At 37.1% G+C, this 16,821-nt stretch overlaps 1 protein-coding gene across 2 annotated transcripts in view; it reads left to right on the top strand.

Annotated features, from left to right (window-relative positions):
* The window catches only part of ano3 (anoctamin 3), a gene marked incomplete at both ends in the record, with an annotated part of 33,742 nt that extends 17,486 nt beyond the window's left edge, over positions 1 to 16,256 (top strand). For both annotated transcript variants that reach the window (XM_079251097.1, XM_079251096.1), the window contains 19 exons: positions 2,973 to 3,107; positions 3,659 to 3,765; positions 4,680 to 4,735; positions 5,835 to 5,956; positions 8,064 to 8,198; positions 8,303 to 8,399; positions 8,936 to 8,996; positions 10,766 to 10,848; positions 10,965 to 11,105; positions 11,419 to 11,583; positions 11,779 to 11,815; positions 11,913 to 12,024; positions 12,199 to 12,256; positions 12,555 to 12,652; positions 13,183 to 13,337; positions 13,448 to 13,600; positions 15,251 to 15,401; positions 15,490 to 15,682; positions 16,074 to 16,256. In XM_079251097.1, coding sequence (XP_079107223.1) covers positions 2,973 to 3,107; positions 3,659 to 3,765; positions 4,680 to 4,735; positions 5,835 to 5,956; positions 8,064 to 8,198; positions 8,303 to 8,399; positions 8,936 to 8,996; positions 10,766 to 10,848; positions 10,965 to 11,105; positions 11,419 to 11,583; positions 11,779 to 11,815; positions 11,913 to 12,024; positions 12,199 to 12,256; positions 12,555 to 12,652; positions 13,183 to 13,337; positions 13,448 to 13,600; positions 15,251 to 15,401; positions 15,490 to 15,682; positions 16,074 to 16,256 — 2,242 coding nt within the window. The remainder of the gene's footprint in view (positions 1 to 2,972; positions 3,108 to 3,658; positions 3,766 to 4,679; positions 4,736 to 5,834; positions 5,957 to 8,063; positions 8,199 to 8,302; positions 8,400 to 8,935; positions 8,997 to 10,765; positions 10,849 to 10,964; positions 11,106 to 11,418; positions 11,584 to 11,778; positions 11,816 to 11,912; positions 12,025 to 12,198; positions 12,257 to 12,554; positions 12,653 to 13,182; positions 13,338 to 13,447; positions 13,601 to 15,250; positions 15,402 to 15,489; positions 15,683 to 16,073) is intronic.
* Positions 16,257 to 16,821: the final 565 nt, after the last annotated feature.

Raw genomic sequence — 16,821 nt, 5'->3', positions numbered from 1 at the left:
CTCACTGTGCTCTCTGCCCACCTCAGCACTATGAGCTGATCCCAAACTATGGAACTCTTTAACAAATGACATCTGTAATGTTGTCTCTCTTCCCATCTTAAAGTCTAGACTCAAGACTCATCTGTTTAAAACTGCCTCCCCACTTTAGTCCAACCAGGCTGTTCCTGTTATTCTATAATAATGCAGATTTTATACATTGCTTTACATTGTGTCCTTGGGTTTCATAAATGGTGTTTTTTATTAAAATGTCACACTTTTTTTTATTGAAACAAAAGTCTTTCAAATTCAGACATTAAAAAAGGCACATCAAGCTCTTTGGTATGGTACAAAACAAAAGCTCACCCCCATTATGGCTGTCTTTCGATAACATACTTACAAATGCAGCCGCATACGCTTATTTACATACTATTTTTAGTTGGATGTACTTTGATGATACATTCAAACTCTCTGCAGAACTTCACATTTCCATCTTTTTTCTCACTAGAATGCAGATCAAGACAAGAGCCCCTTTAAGTGTATCTCCACTTCTTTAGTTGAATACTAAAGCAAAGAACTCATATATATATATATATATATATATATATATATATATATATATATATATATATATATATATATATAATGTATATATATATATATATATATATATATATATAATGTATATACACACACACCATCTCACACACTGAAGATTCAACTATGTGTTCAAAGCAACATAACTTTTTCTCCTCACATCCATATCATTTCCTCTCTTACTTATCAGGCTTTTTCTGGACATTAATTGCCCTTTGGGAAGCTCAAGCATTTGCTTGCTCATTGTAAAAAAAAAACTTTCCCAACTAAGTTAAAACTAATCATTATGCATGCTTAAAAAGTGCCAGAAGTATCAGAAGAAGTCATTTCCCCAGTACAGCATCCACTGCAGCCTTGCAGCAGCAGTGCAGGAGTCTCTGGGAGGTGCACATGCTTAATTCTTCTAACTGGCTCCACCTGAAGGTAAAGGTGTGGCCCATGTGCTGCCTAATGCGACTTGTATGCAGATCACCACCCTAGCTGTTTGTAAATCTTATTTTTAACATTTGCTGGGTTTTAATAATCAATAAAATGCCTTCTCACCCCTTTTTTTCCAGCTTAGGTTTTTTTTTTGTTGTTGTTGTTTTTTTCCTTGTTGCCCAAAGAGCTGGTTCATAAAACCATCTTAAAAAAAATATTGAAAGTCAGTATTATTACAATAATAGTTCAAGTAAAAATCAGAAGCAGAGCAACAACAAAATACACAACATGTCCAGCAGGCTTCCATTTGTGTGGTGCAATTTTTAAGTTGAGTTTAACTCATAGTTTAACTTGTGAAATATAAACATTTTAAGGCACTGAGCCAACAAACCTTTGTGCATTGCCTTTTAAAGAGCAAAAAACTGTAATGACACCAACCAACACAAGCATGGCAGAGGTTAATGCATCGACTTTAAATGAGTCTTGTTAAGCTCTAAAAAGACAACAGTCACTGAAGTGTGACATTACAGGTCATGGAGGACTGCTGACTTTATCCATTAAAGTAACCGTGACTCATGGCTGTCGTCCTTTTCCTGTTCTGAACAGAATTCACATACTTGACAAGGAGATGTGTGCCTAACAAGCTAACTTCTGTAAAAGTGCCAATTTTAGCACTTAATATACATTTTATCTTACATAAGACTGATTTAGTTGACAGGAAAATAGTTGTTTGATTTATCATTAATGCTTAAATTCCATAGAAATCCTGACTATTGTTTTTATGACACACAGGGCAGTTTTTCTGACACATAAACGAGCGTCACTTATCTGTCTAACTCAGACTAAAGCACTTTTCCATTTTGTCAGAGAGTTTTTCTTGTCATTGAGAGGAATGAGTGCCATTATATTATAGTGAGCTATTGTGTTTAAAAGAAAAGGTGATCTTAATGCACTTTACATGTTTTTACCAGCTCACGTCCCTGTAAGGGTAAATAATTGGACTATGTGCAGGTTTAGTCAGCTTGTTGTGTTGATTACTTTTCATATGGGGCTTTTTGCAGCAACATTCATTCAATTTCAGCAGCAATATGCTTTGCTGCGTAAGTCCCATCTCTAATCAGTCTGTCAGAGCACATACTCTTTGTCTGACAGTTGATAATCACTTATGCTTGAATGGATTGTCAGGCTATTTTGTACAGATTTATGGTCCCCTGAGGATGAAACTGAGTTATTGTTTGTGTTTAAATCAAGTTTGTATTTCTAATGCAACTTTATTTACTACTTTGCCTGTAGGGGTTCTGTGTAATGTGTACTGCAAGCCTCTACCTTAAGATTTGACACTGAAGTCTGACTCTTGTTGGCTTTCAGCTGAAATATCTTTACAGCTAGCCGATGGTTTGTCATGTAAATGTGCACAAATATTTTTTATACCATGGAGATGAGTGTCAAACTCTGGCTGACCCCACTTAGTAATACTAAGAGTTTAAAGGTTAGAGATGAACAGACAGTAGGTGGATTTACATCTAGCTGTTGTTCAGTGCATAAAAGTGGCTTTTTGACAAAACAAAATGCCCCCTAAAAATCAAACAGCATCTCAACACATTTAACTAATATTGTCCTGTCAGCATAACGAATCACTTTTGTCTGTTTATTTAGCAATATAAGTTGAAAGGATTAAATAAAATTGGTGCATACTTACTTTGCAAAAATAAAAACGTGTGAACTTGCAAGTTCGACAAAGTGAACTTCATCAGTAAATTCAGATCCTTTCTCCACCATGTTAACATCCAAATGAAAAATGATAACCAGCGGGAAGTCTATGATGCATGCACATGTTCACATGCGTCTAAATGTGTTTTTAGATCAGGTGGGATTACCAGTATTGTGCTCGAGAAATGGTTAGAAACCACTGTCTCAAATGAAAGAAAACAATCTTTGTGCTAATATGTGGAATTAATCTCTTTGTCCTTTGTATGCAGCCGGTTCCATTTGAGATGTCGACAGATAAAGAGCTGGCTTCCCAGAAATCCCATGAAGCTGGACAAAGAGGCCTTGCCTGACCTGGAGGAGACCGACTGCTACACAGCTCCTTTCAGCAGAGCACGCATGCATCAGTAAGAAAGATGCACACATTGTAGCGACAAACTAAGAAACATAATCACATATTTCAACTCAGTATCAGTAAAATGAGTGACATTCCTATGTTTCTCTATGTTTCCAGGGCATATATAGATGTGATGTATAAAAGGATTTCCTGTGCATCACTCTCACCCATGTCTTTATTCTTTCATGTTGATTTAGAAAGTATGGAATTAAATCAGCACATTATTAACTTCTTTGCTTCATGATATTGAACCTGAACAAAAATATCAAAAATACAGAAGCAGCTGTCCCTCAAAGAATGCTTTTAATTCCTTTTGGGTTTTTGTTTTCTTTTCTTTATTTTGAAAGCCTCTAGAACGAAAGTAGTAATCTGATCTTATTTGTCAGCCAAGATGTCTTTCAGGGAAACAATTATGCTGGAATGAACTTTACACTCAGATTGTGTTTTAATGAACTCTTTCTCATCATTACTTCAGCTTTCATCCAGATCCATGACAGAATTATTTTAATGTGATATTGTTGGGATGAATAACCAAAGAAGAATGTTGTTGTTTACTTTCAGTTTCACTGTCAACAATAGAGAGACTTTCTTCTCAAATTCCACAAGAAGTAGAATAGTCCATCATGTCCTGCAACGCACTAAGTACGAAGATGGAAAGTCAAAGATGGGTAAGGCACTGTGCTGTCTTCCTCCTCGTCTCATTCATCTAAGCTGCATACCTGGCAGTAGTTCTTTTAAGTAAATAATCATATTTTATTATATAAATATGTTTCCATATATTATATAAATTCTGAACACCAATAGCTCAAAAAGCTTAAGAACTACTTTTGCATAGAATATTTATTCACAGAGAGCAGATTTCATTTGTTAAAAATATAACAGCTGTTTGGAAAATTTACCTTAAGGTGTGATTGCAGGTTAGTAAGAAGATTACATCTGCTTTCGTTTAGAATATGAGCTCCTGGTATACTTTAGTTTGTGGCTGATCTATGTCTTTTTTTGGCTTAGATTTTATTTTATTTTTTTGCCTTGTTTTGTATCAAGCTGTCCGTTAACTCCTGCTATCATTATGCGGTCTGACTGTTGCTAACATATTGCTGATTAAAGTTTATTCTCAAAGTGCTGGAATGGATTTTGAATTGCCACAAAGTCTCAAATTCTTTTAAATCCAAGCTTCCCTACCCCATCTCTTACTGTCTGCAGTTTTCTGTCAAAGAATAACAAGCAAATAACTGAGCTTTGGCACTGAAGCAATAACTTTTTTCACAGGATAGTATTTTCAGTCGTAGCAGTCAGTTTGTCACCGTTTTGCAACCAGCAGCAGCGATATAAAATAAATGAAAATCAAAGAAAGTCTTGCAAAAGGTTACTTTCAAGTGCTTGCAGCTATTTAAAAACCAACATGGCTCTCGTGTAGGTTGTCAGCTCACTAAATGTATTAAACTGTTGTGACTGCAGAAAACTGGGTTTCAGTGAGTCTCTTGTTGAACTCCTGTTTCTATTAATGACTGATACTGAATTTTTAATGTGGTGTCCTAACATGTTCCTCGCTTGATGTGGCCTATTTTTTACTCTTCTGCAGGTATCAACCGGTTACTGGGCAACAACACTTACGAGGCTGCATTTCCTCCACATGAGGTGAGCTGATTTTAATTTAAACAGAAAAGCTGTGCTTTACTTTTTATCACTATTACTATGTTGTTTTGTTTTTTTAAGGCTCTAAAGTTTTACAACCGCAATTCCAATTAGGTTAAAGCGTTTTTTGGTGTTTTTTTTTTTTTTTTTCTCTCACTCAGGCCCAGAGAAACCTGTGGCATTTTGGGGTGTTATTGATATATGGCTAAAGTTTTAACTTGTGCTTGTACATGTAGCAACAAACTGGCAATTTTTCCGAAACCCATGTGGTAATATCCTTCACTCAATAATGTTGGTTTTTAATGCAGTACCATGTGAGGAATCAAAGGACAGGAGCATTCAGTGTTTGTTTTCAGCCTTGCTGCTTACATGCAGAGATTTGTCTAAAGTCTCTGAATCTCTTGATATTATGGACTCTAGATGATGAAATCTCTAAATCCCTTAAAGTTGTGCATTGAAAAACATTGTTATTAAAATGTTGGACTATTTGCTCTGGCAGTTGTTCACAAGGTTGTGACCATTGCCTTGCTTGTAAATAACAGAGCCTTTTGGGAAGGCACTCATTTTACACACAATCATGAATCTCACCTGTTTTCATTTAACCTTTTCACCTGTGAGATGTTCTAAACAGGTGTTTTTGAGCATTCCTCAACTTTCCCAGTCTTTTGTCGCCACTGTCCCAGCTTTTTGAAACATTAATTGAATTCAAAATTAGTAAATATAAATCCTTTTTTAACCTACATTCAATTGAATACACTATTGTTCAAATATACATATATATATAAAAAAAAAAAATAAAAAAAAAAAAATATATATATATATATATATATATATATATATATATATATATATACATTTGAACAATAGTGTATTCAATTGAATGTAGGTTAAAAAAGGATTTGCAAATCATTGTATTCTGTTTTTATCAATTTTTTACATAACATCCCAACTTCATTGGAATTGGGGTTGTACATGTATAGAATTAAAGGGTACAAGAATGTTGGACTAAAAGCTGAAAGTGCAACAATAACTGATCATTGAAAGTAAGAGAATTAAGAAACTGAATAGATTAGTAGATTCCCCCTCTCGTTTGTCTCCTCAGGGTGGTTACAAAAGCAGACATCCAATTAAGACGCATGGTGCCCAGAACCACAGACATCTTCTATATGAGCGCTGGGCTCGCTGGGGGATCTGGTACAAATACCAGCCTCTGGACCTCATTAGGTAATCGGCTTTGAAACAAATTACACAGTTTCAAAAGATGTTTCTTTTCCTGGTTTTTTGTGGTTTTTCTTTTTCTTTTACAGTCTTAATCTTCTCTTTGATGGTGCAGTATACAAAATGTGTTTAAATCTCACGCAGTCATGGATGGTGTAGTTTGTGTACAATTATCAATATCTTGCTTTGTGTGCCATGACTGAATATTTTGTTCTATTTCAACAGCTGAACCTTATTCCATTTCATTTTACAATTACTTTTGTGGCTCTATGTGTTTATCTGTCAACGATTTCCTTCCATTTTATCAGAAGAAGAAGGGCATGGTAATGACAAGGAATAGTTTTATATTGGAGAAAATATACTTGTTCACAGTCTTTCCCTGAGGTAGATTATAACAGTTCTGACATTTAAGCTGAATCAAGGAGAATGTAAGTGCAGAGCAGCTTGGTTAAAATGCTTAACTCCAGTGACCAAAACCAGTAACTGTAACATTTCCACTTTAATATACAGTAAACAAATCAGATATAAGGTTTGGAAGTACATACTCAGGACTGCGTCAGTTTTGTGTTTTTCTGTTAGTTCCTGCGTTTGCACTGTGTAAAGTTAAACAGCTAATAATCAGCTTCACATTTTCACTAAGAAATTTAATATTTAAAAGAGTTACATTATTAAAGATTATACTATTTACCAAATATTAAGTTTGTGTGATTAGGCATGAAAGTATTGGAGTCTGATGATGATGAACAGTACAACATGATAAATTTATTCTCTGAAAAGATATTAATAATAACTGTATTAAGTTGATTTTGGACTGAAATTATTTTTTATTTTGATTATTTCATTATTGGTTTTTTTCCCTCTGGCATAAAGGGTAATTCAGATCTGGTTAACTTATACTGAAGATGTTTCTCAAATGTATTTATCATGTTGCAGTGCAGTGATGCTTCGACACTAGTGGTAGCTGTCAAAAAGACATTTAAAAAACACATTTTTTCATTTTAATAGCCTGCTTTCACAACTCAAAATAGTTTCTGTAGCAGTGACAGTTCGACACATTCCTTGAATTTGTTGGGAGAAATGTGAAAAACGGTAGGATGTTGAGAATTTAAGTTGCATTATGTATCATTGTCCTGTTTCCAGCTTTCTTACAGACAGTGAGACATTTTTAATGACATTATGTTCCCTCGTGGAATTTCCGGATATTTAGATGAATCAAGTTCTTTTTTAATCAGTGAAGTATCTCTGTGTATCTGGCAGCAACATAAATCCAAAGCACGACTGATCCACCCCCACTGTTAACAGATGGAGAGGATCTGCATCCTTTTTTGTGCCTAAAAGATATTTTCTTATTTCTGCTTTTCATAAATGTATCATTGGAAATTAATTATTTTTGTGCTGAGGGCTCAGAATATTTTTTAGTACACTTCTTTACTGAATAATATTTTTGCAGTGTGCTGCTGTACCTGAAATTCTTCCGAAGATCTTCTGCAAACATGAGTTTTAACTACTTTTCTAGCAATCATGTAAGCAGAAGGTTCTTCAGCTCCCTAAACTTGACCTCCACCATTACTCTTTCCAAGCTGCAGAATGCCATTGTATCTTCATACAACCGAATTATGCAATGTGGTCATTAAATATTAAAATTTCCATTGTGCTAGGCAGCTCATTATCAGCTGGCTGCTTCTTGTTGGAAAAAAGTTTTAAGGAGTCAGAGTACTTACAAAAGCTTGGAAATTTGCTTGGCTAGTTTTTTTTGTGACAGAGATAGAGTTGTGATGCCCATATATGTTTGCTTTTGTTTGGACTAATCCATATCTTTTTATGTCACAGTGACACATATTTAGTGCACAATTTCTGTTGAGATCCTGTAGCAGATGTAAAGTACTTGTCTTACTCAAGAATACCATGACAGATGTAGTTTAGAATGAAGTCAGTGTTAACAATTTATTTCCTTTTATAATGGCCCTTCAGTAACTTCTTCATTGATTGAAAGCAACCACAGCCATCTCACTACAAGCTGACTACTCCCACAACTCCGACTCAGCCAAGTTAATTAACCATCAGCGTAAATTATGAAGGTATTTTCACCCCTCTGTTGTTGTGTTGCTTCTAGGCGCTACTTTGGGGAGAAAATTGGTCTTTATTTTGCATGGTTGGGCTGGTACACTGGCATGTTAATCCCTGCAGCCCTGGTTGGTGTTTTTGTCTTCCTCTATGGACTCTTTACCATGGACTCAAGCCAAGTCAGGTCTGTCTACACAAACAGGATACAATATCAGACAATGAATACACTCCAATTCAATCATATATATTTCACTGCTTTTAATGTTTCCTAATTCATTGTCTTGTCAGTAAAGAGATTTGTGAGGCCAATGTTACCATCATGTGTCCTATGTGTGAGGACACCTGTGAGCCATGGACGCTGAGTGACAGTTGTGTCTATGCGAAGGTCAGTGCTATTTTACTCATTTATGTGTCACTATTATCCTCATAATGAGGTTTTCTGTGCGATGATCCGTCTAATTTATGTTGTAATCACAGAAATCATTCAAATCTACTAGCATCAAAATTGGAAAACATTTTATAACTTTGTTACTGTGAAGAAAGAGGATGAAGAGATGAACAAATATGATTAACAAATTATACAAACTCTTTTAGTTAATGAGTTTTGCATATAGCCAGATGTGACTCCGGTGGTCACAAGCAGGCCGAGTGTTTTCACTGCCTCCAGTCTTCATGCAAAGCTAAACTAATCAGCTTATGGCTCTAGCTTCTGATTGCTTTTTATCATGAACAATCTGCTTATCTAGCTCATGTTAGCACATATTTAACAAAATTATAGCGAAACTCATGGATGAGAAACTATGTTAAATTGTCAATCGCCCAAAAGCCCAGTCATGTGTTGATGTGTTGTGAAAAAATGAAGCTATTGAAGAAGTGTCCGTACTTTCCTCACAGGAACTGTTCATGTGCTTGCATTTCCAGGTAACGCATCTGTTTGACAATGGTGGTACTGTGTTCTTTGCCATTTTCATGGCTGTTTGGGGTAAGTTTATTGAATATGTATTGTTTTAAAACGGCTTTATTCTTTGCTTGGTACAAACACTGTGGAACTCAGATCTATTTTTACAGGAAAGAGTCAGCACTCAAGCTTCCACTTTCTACTCAGTTCCTATAAACACATTAAGTGTTTCAGCTGGGAATTTCAGTAAACACTCTGCAAATACAAGAGAGCTTTGCTCTGTAATGTGTTTGTCAGATAATAAATCCTGGTCAGCTCAGTCTTATGGAATCTCTGCAGCCGTACTTTCAGCGCTGTCCTGATGTAATTAGTCAGATAATTAACCATCTCTCTAGAGGAAAACGATCATTAACCTGACAGGGTTGTAGAATTGCACCAGGATACTGGTGTATTGTGAGTACTTTCCCACAGATGTAATATCTTTGTATTGTGGAGTGGGAGCATTTTAGAGCTGCATCTTGCCTAAATCCACTTGACAACATGGTAAGTAATCACCTGTGCCAGAGGGAACTGTTGGCATACTTTGTTCTGTGTTTGGACTAAACGAAGCTGAGGAAGCTCCAGCTCTAAATCCTGCAACACTTTTGCCAATGTGGGCCAGAGAAACAGTACTGTATCACTGAGTGTGTGTGCTTCAGGTTTTCAGTGTGATTGCATTTGTGAGATAGACATGAAAAATTGGTTCGCCTCTGGGGAAGTGAATGTAGGCATCAGAACAGCCTGCTTTTCTGTCTCTTTATACAAAAGTGGGCCAAGCTATATTAAACTTCAACATTTTACTGTAACTGCAGTCAAAGTTGTTCTGACAGAAAGATTCAAGCTATGATGTTTGTAACATTGCAGCTTCTTTTTGTTGCATAATGTGTATGAAACCATGCATCTATCATGGAGGGCTCTGAGTTATTACATTTATCATCCTCTAATAACCAACAGATTGTTTTCTTGGCTAATTATTTATTTTAAACTGAGACACAAAACATTAAAAAAGAATAAGCGATTTCTGAAAATCCAAGATAATACCATGTCTAATCATCTGTCACAGCACTTAATATATTCAGCTTGGTTTTAACAATAGCAAAGATAGGCAGTCAGGTCTCATATTTTAGAGGATGGGAAAATGACTCATGCATTGATGTAGGTCATTGTTTTTCTGTTGACCTGCAACGCAGTTTATTGACTGCTTCAGCTTAAAAAAAGTAGTGATTAATCATTTGTTACAGAATTATACAAACTGTACCTAATCAAAACTGGTATAAGAACTGGATCATGCTGAGGACAAAGTCCTCAACATATACTGAACCATACTGAAAGTTCAGAGTGTGTTTACCATGTAGCTTCTACAAAAGCCTTTCTTTAGTGTTACAAGTCTATGACAAATCAGAGTACATAAAGTCTTCACAGTAAAAGAACATAATTTCTAGTGTTGTGTACAGTCCAAGTCACAACAGATACTGACACAAAGGAAACAATGTCTTCAGACTGAACTCTGCCCACAGGAGATTTGACTTTTGAAGTCTTTCGACAGAGGAAGTAATACGATTTTGGTGTTAAACTGTAGAAGCAAAGGCTTTTTGCAGTCAACACTTGGCTTGAACCCAAAGGCAGAATGGTATGTGAGCCAATGACTGTAGTCGGTCTCCATAATGGACTATGCAGTTCACAGCAGCATTGACTTACTCTTGATGTCTGATCATCTTGTATGCCACTGTGATTTTCCATCCTCATTCAGTTATACTGTGTAGAACATATTATAGTGGATCAATAATGAGATAAATTCTTGATCCCCTCTGCAGCCACAGTGTTCCTGGAGTTCTGGAAAAGGAGAAGGGCAGAGCTGACTTATGACTGGGATCTCATAGACTGGGAAGAGGAGGAGGTGTGTCAGCCGCATCATCTGATTGATCCAGCATCATTTTGTTTACCTCAAAGTTTTGATTTGAATTCATGCTGCACTTGAACAATAGCTTATTTAGTTAATTTTTTGTTGATAAGGAGGAGCTGAGGCCGCAGTTTGAAGCCAAGTACTCAAGAATGGAGAGAGTTAACCCAATTTCTGGAAAACCTGAACCATTCCAGCCCTTCTCAGACAAACTCAGTCGGCTCATGGTGTCTGTATCTGGAATATTCTTCATGGTAAACCCATTGATCTTTGTATAATCTTCCCTTTTGGGATTATGGCTTGGAGTGGGCTCATACCTTTCCAGCAGTATGTCGGGTTATCTGCTGTGTAATGTCTCCCCCTGCTGGATATGAAATGTATTACATGGAAATAGACTATGTTGCATCATTATTGGCTTACTATCACTTGTTCACTTACCATAAGTTACAGCCTTTTTTAGTCATTTATATAGCTGCCCCTGCAGTATGATTGTATACTTTTGCTGCAGAGTTTTTACAACCCCGTCAGTCTAATCGGTTCTTCTTTCTCTGTATTGTGTCTGCTTAGATTTCACTTGTTCTGACAGCCGTGTTTGCCGTAGTGGTTTTCCGTCTTATTGCAATGGAGAAGTTTGCTTCTTTCAACTGGAGTTTTGTGAAGAAGAACTGGCAGTTTGCCACCTCTGGCACTGGTGTCTGCATCAACTTTATGATCATCATGTCTCTCAATGTGGTGGGTTTCCACACAAGCGTCTTCTGGCATGTTTACCTATTTTTTTCTAACAAATGGTTCATAGAGTTTTATTAATAAATTTGTTCCAGGAAATGTGACATCCAAGGCCAAAGAAACCTTTTTTATTTGTTTTGCCAAGGTTCCCTTTTCTGTTTTGCTTCCTGTTGATGCTTGTATGTTCTATCGTTTTGTCAGGTGTATGAAAAGGTGGCGTATCTGCTGACTAATTTGGGTGAGTATTATGCACTTACTTCTGCATTACTTCCCTATTCCCAGATGGTTGTAGATAACCTAACCCTCTTCCCCACAACCCCACTCCTCTCCTTTAGAGCACCCACGCACAGAGTCTGAGTGGGAGAATAGCTTTGCTCTTAAGATGTTCCTGTTCCAGTTTGTGAATTTGAACAGCTCTACATTTTACATTGCCTTCTTTCTTGGAAGGTAAGCCACAAACTCTACAGTTTCTGTATTTAGTGAATTTAAATTCTCACTGTATAGACTACACATCATGACAAAACTGCGATCCTGCTGAGTGCCTCTTTCTTCGTCTCTGTGTATATTAGTATTTCACTGATTGAATTCAGCGGCTAATGATACCCATCTCAATTTGCTCAGGTTTGCTGGCAGGCCTGGAAAATACAATAAACTCTTTAATCGATGGAGACTGGAGGAGGTGAGTGCAGTTAGGCATCAAAATAAGTTGGTCATTATTTCAGCGATGACAGATCTGATTATTACTCTGTGTATTAGGATATATTTACAATTCTCAAGTGATTCATCTTATAATGATCCTCCTGAACTTTGCTGTGCGAACCATTAATCCTCCCTTACCCACGCTTTCAATTTTAATGATCAGAAAACAGAGTGGGAGTGTGTCCCAGGATTCCCTCATAACTTCAAACCATCAGGCATAAAATATTGATGCTATAGTCATTTGTTTTTTCCTTTCTTCTCACTTTTCTTTTTTTTAGTGTCATCCAAGCGGATGTTTGATCGATTTGTGCCTGCAAATGGGAGTGATCATGTTCTTCAAACAAATATGGAATAATTTCATGGAGCTTGGCTATCCGTGAGAAAAACCTTTTTTACTTGTCTCTGTTGAAACATTGTGATTTCAGGCAAATTAACCCGATGTTACCAGCCAGTGAGCCATGACGAATAAAAGTGTATTTTACTCATCCTCCCTTGCAAATACAAATCACACATTATACACCATTGGAAAGCTAAGATTTGTGAGATATAAGTGATGTATGCAATTGTCAGGCTACAATCATATCTGTAGACTCAGTAAACACTTATTTTAGACCAGTTGTATCCAGCCATATTGTAACGCAGTAGTTGATGATAATGCAACAAAAAAATCTATTTTTACATCAGCAAGAGTCCAGTGAAAGTAGTCCTGTAAAAACTTGATCATTAGAATAGTCACTCTATAGCAAGACTTTTACCAAAAAAAAACTCATTTTAGGCACAAACGGAAGGATTCTAAGAGGTTAACTTAGGTATTTGTGGTGTAGTTCATTAGCATATAACAGTGACCATAGCACTGCAAGAAATATCTGCTGTGAGTTCACTGTTGGTTTTCTTCTAAATTCCTAGCTTGCTGCAGAACTGGTGGTCTCGTAGGAAGATAAAGAAAGGAGGTGGTGGCGGTCAGAATGTGGAGAATAAAAACCAGCTTCCACAATGGGACAAAGACTGGAATCTGCAGCCAATGAATGCCCATGGATTGGTGGATGAATACCTTGAAATGGGTAATACATTGTCACAAACAGAATAATAAGCCATGCAAATGACAATTATATTCTACTCTTAACTATTATTTTTGCCACGATTGAGATCTGAATGGTTCTTTCATTTGCAGTTCTTCAATTTGGCTTCACCACCATCTTCGTAGCAGCTTTTCCTCTGGCTCCCCTCCTTGCTCTGCTCAACAACATCATCGAGATCCGTTTGGACGCTTACAAGTTTGTCACACAGTGGCGGAGGCCCATGCCAGCCAGAGCTACTGATATAGGTTTTTGTGTTCCTCTGTGTGTTACTTATATTGTATTTCAGAGATACTTTCCCTTCCTCTAAAATTCAAATTTGGGCATCTTTGAGTCCTTTCCCCATGTTTTAGTTCCTTCCACCTGAGAGGCAAGAAGAAAGGATTTATTCTGTCCTTTAGTTTGATACAGCCTAAAGCCTTATCTATTGTCTGTCTGTGTGCAGACATTTTGAGCCTGCCCCTTTCTTTATAAATTGCCAGGAAAAATGGAAATGGGTGCAGTAATTTATTTTAAAAAATGCAAATATGAATACAAATTCATTATATAAGGCAAAAACAGAGTTTGTGTGAGTTTACGGTAAATGTGCCAGTGAGGTCAGTATTTAAACTCATTTCATTTTCAACCGAGTCTGAACCCTCTAAGAAAAGCTTAATCATTTCTTTAATTAATTTCCAGGAATAGTACTCCAGGCTTCTAGGGGGATATTTTAGAGCTCTTTCATGTTTTTAGTTTCCTTTTGTTCTATTTTCTGTCAAAATGATCCTGTGTTACCTCAACATTTATGTCTCCAGTCTTGAGCAGATTCAAAACACTGCAAGTCTTTTTGTCACCGATTTTCAGTTCAGTTCCTGTGTGATTTGGCAAAACCTTTTTCTACCTTATTCCCTTGTTTGAGAATGGTTTCTTGACAGCCACCATTAGAAACCATTTGTGTTTTTCTGCTGTTTAAAAATGTTGTCTTAGATATTGTACATCTCCTGTTTCAGCTGATTTTTTATTGCCAATTTCCGTTTTCCACTTGTCCAGTTTCCTAAAATGCTAAGATATGACATGATTTCAGTTCACAGGTTTACATCTATCAAACTATATTAAAGCAGTTCAACAAAATGAACGAGCTTTATAAAGCCTGGTAAAGCCTGTAGTGTTCAAAATCACAATCAAGTAATGTTCCTTGAAAGCAACATGTAAAGTAATTCGGGGGTTGGTTTTAGACTTTGTATAGTGTTATATTTCTATTTGTAAATCCATTTCAAATCTGGGATGTCTCACATCTCCTTTATCCATCATAGATGTAAAAAACATCTGTTTATTGTGACTTAAAGCTGTGTTGCGCCTCCTCGCTTCTTACTTGTCCAAGTAGAATTTAAAAGTTTAGTCAAGTTTTATGTTGTTTTTCTGAGACTTTTATTTTTATTTTTTATTTAACCTTTATTTCACCCGGAAAGTACCATTGAGGTTAAGAACTTCTTTCTCAAGGGAGTCCTGGCCAAGAGGCAGCAAGAGTTACAGGCAATTTACATGTTACCACTTAATACATAAAGTGGTAACATAAAGTGACACAGAGTCTAGAAACTAAAAGAGTAAAAAAAAAATTGTCAGGGTAAACAGTCCCAGTCCATTCTGTGAGATGAAAATATCTCTGCCATATGCTTCACTGCCTGCCTAATCAGCCCATATACTCAAAAAATAACAAACACTAAACTTCAACAGTCTTATAATAAAGACATAATGCTTTATAGCACAATCTTCCATAAATAAACAAGGATTGCACCCTGAAACATTTCTGACTTCACACAAAGTCAAATTGCAGTTTCTTTTGTGGTTTTCTGTGACACACTCATTTTTGTGGATAAACTAAATGCATGGGATAAAACTGATCTTTCTTTAACCGACAGGTATCTGGCATGGGATTCTTGAAGGTATTGGCGTTCTGGCAGTCATCACCAACGCTTTTGTCATCGCTATAACCTCAGACTACATCCCCCGCTTTGTGTATGCCTTCAAATATGGTCCCTGCGTGGACAAGGGACATCACCATGAGGACGAGTAAGCTTAAAAACATTGTGTATTTTTTGTAAATATGTCCAGAAGGGCGGCTTGTGTTTAATGTGGTAGCTTCTCCTGCCTCTCTCAGGTGTCTGCAGGGCTATGTGAACAGTAGCCTGTCTGTGTTTGACATGGATGGGGATGCGAGGAACAGCAGCCAGCCAAGATACTGTAGGTACAGAGACTACAGAGCACCGCCCTGGAGTTCAGTGCCCTACGAATTCACCCTGCAGTTCTGGCATGTCTTGGCTGCCAGGCTGGCATTCATAATCGTCTTTGAGGTCTGTCTCTTCAATGTATTTTTTTTTTTTTTTAGATAGCAATATCATTTTCTTATTTCCCAACAAGGTAAGCAGCTAAAACTAAATCCCTTCTGTGTGATACTTTAAATCAGTTTTAATATTTTTGAAGCATCAGATATTTTTTTTTTAATGCCTTTATTCAAAACAAAGATCTGAGAGCTTGCCATGACTTATAATTAAATCGCACATCTGTAGAAGGTTAACATTACTTTCATTCAAAGTCTGTTGGATAAAAATCTTAAATTACATATTGGTCCCAGTATGTGGCATTTGGTATTGCATTTTCACTCTTGTTAAATTATGTGGCAAACAATGGCAGCTACAGTGTGTTGATTGTCTCTTTGCTAAATCATGTTAATGCTACTTTCAGCACCTGGTATTTGGGATTAAGTCCTTCATAGCATACCTCATTCCCGACATGCCGAAGGATCTCTGCGATCGCATGAGAAGGGAGAAGTACCTCATGCAGGAGATGATGTACGAAGCAGAACTGGAGCACCTTCAGAAAGAGAGAAAGAAGAACGGAAGGCGCTATCACCACGAGTGGCCTTAGCTTTATTCACATGTGTCCACCAGACGCTGCTCAGCCCTCAGCTCACAGGCACAGCCTCCCCCACTCGCTTATTTCAGCTTTGAGAGTTTAGCTTTGCACTGCTGATTCTCTACACCAAAGACACCCTCTTGAGATCCTTGCTCAAATCTTTCAGGCTTCAGCCTGAGTTCTGAACCAGAGTTCTCTCTAGCATCTGTTTCATTTCCTGTATTCTGCCCCACCCTCACTAATCCGTCACCTGGCTCCATCCAGCAGGTTGCTCTTGACTCTGTGTCGTCTCATGGCTTCAGCGGGATAGTCATCGCAATTGTAATGTTTACTATGCAGATCAAGGGCTGCAGATCACCACTGTTAACTTTTGCCACCCATCCTGCACTCTGTGTGTATGGCAGCTAGCACTTTGCTTTGACTCTGCAGCGTGGTGCAGCATGCAGCATGTTTCCCTGCTGTCAGCATCAGCAGACCCACATCTATTTAACAGAGCTACAGTGGCACTTAACCTTTTTTTGTTGCACAGTGATTCTGGTGATGTTGCTACCAAACAAAACTCATAGTGTTCTTACAA

This window comes from Telmatherina bonti (assembly GCF_933228915.1).
Source record: "Telmatherina bonti genome assembly, chromosome: 2".
Lineage (NCBI taxonomy): Eukaryota > Metazoa > Chordata > Actinopteri > Atheriniformes > Telmatherinidae > Telmatherina > Telmatherina bonti.
Note: the sequence above shows the minus strand (reverse complement) of the source record. Positions and strands in the feature narration are given on the sequence as shown.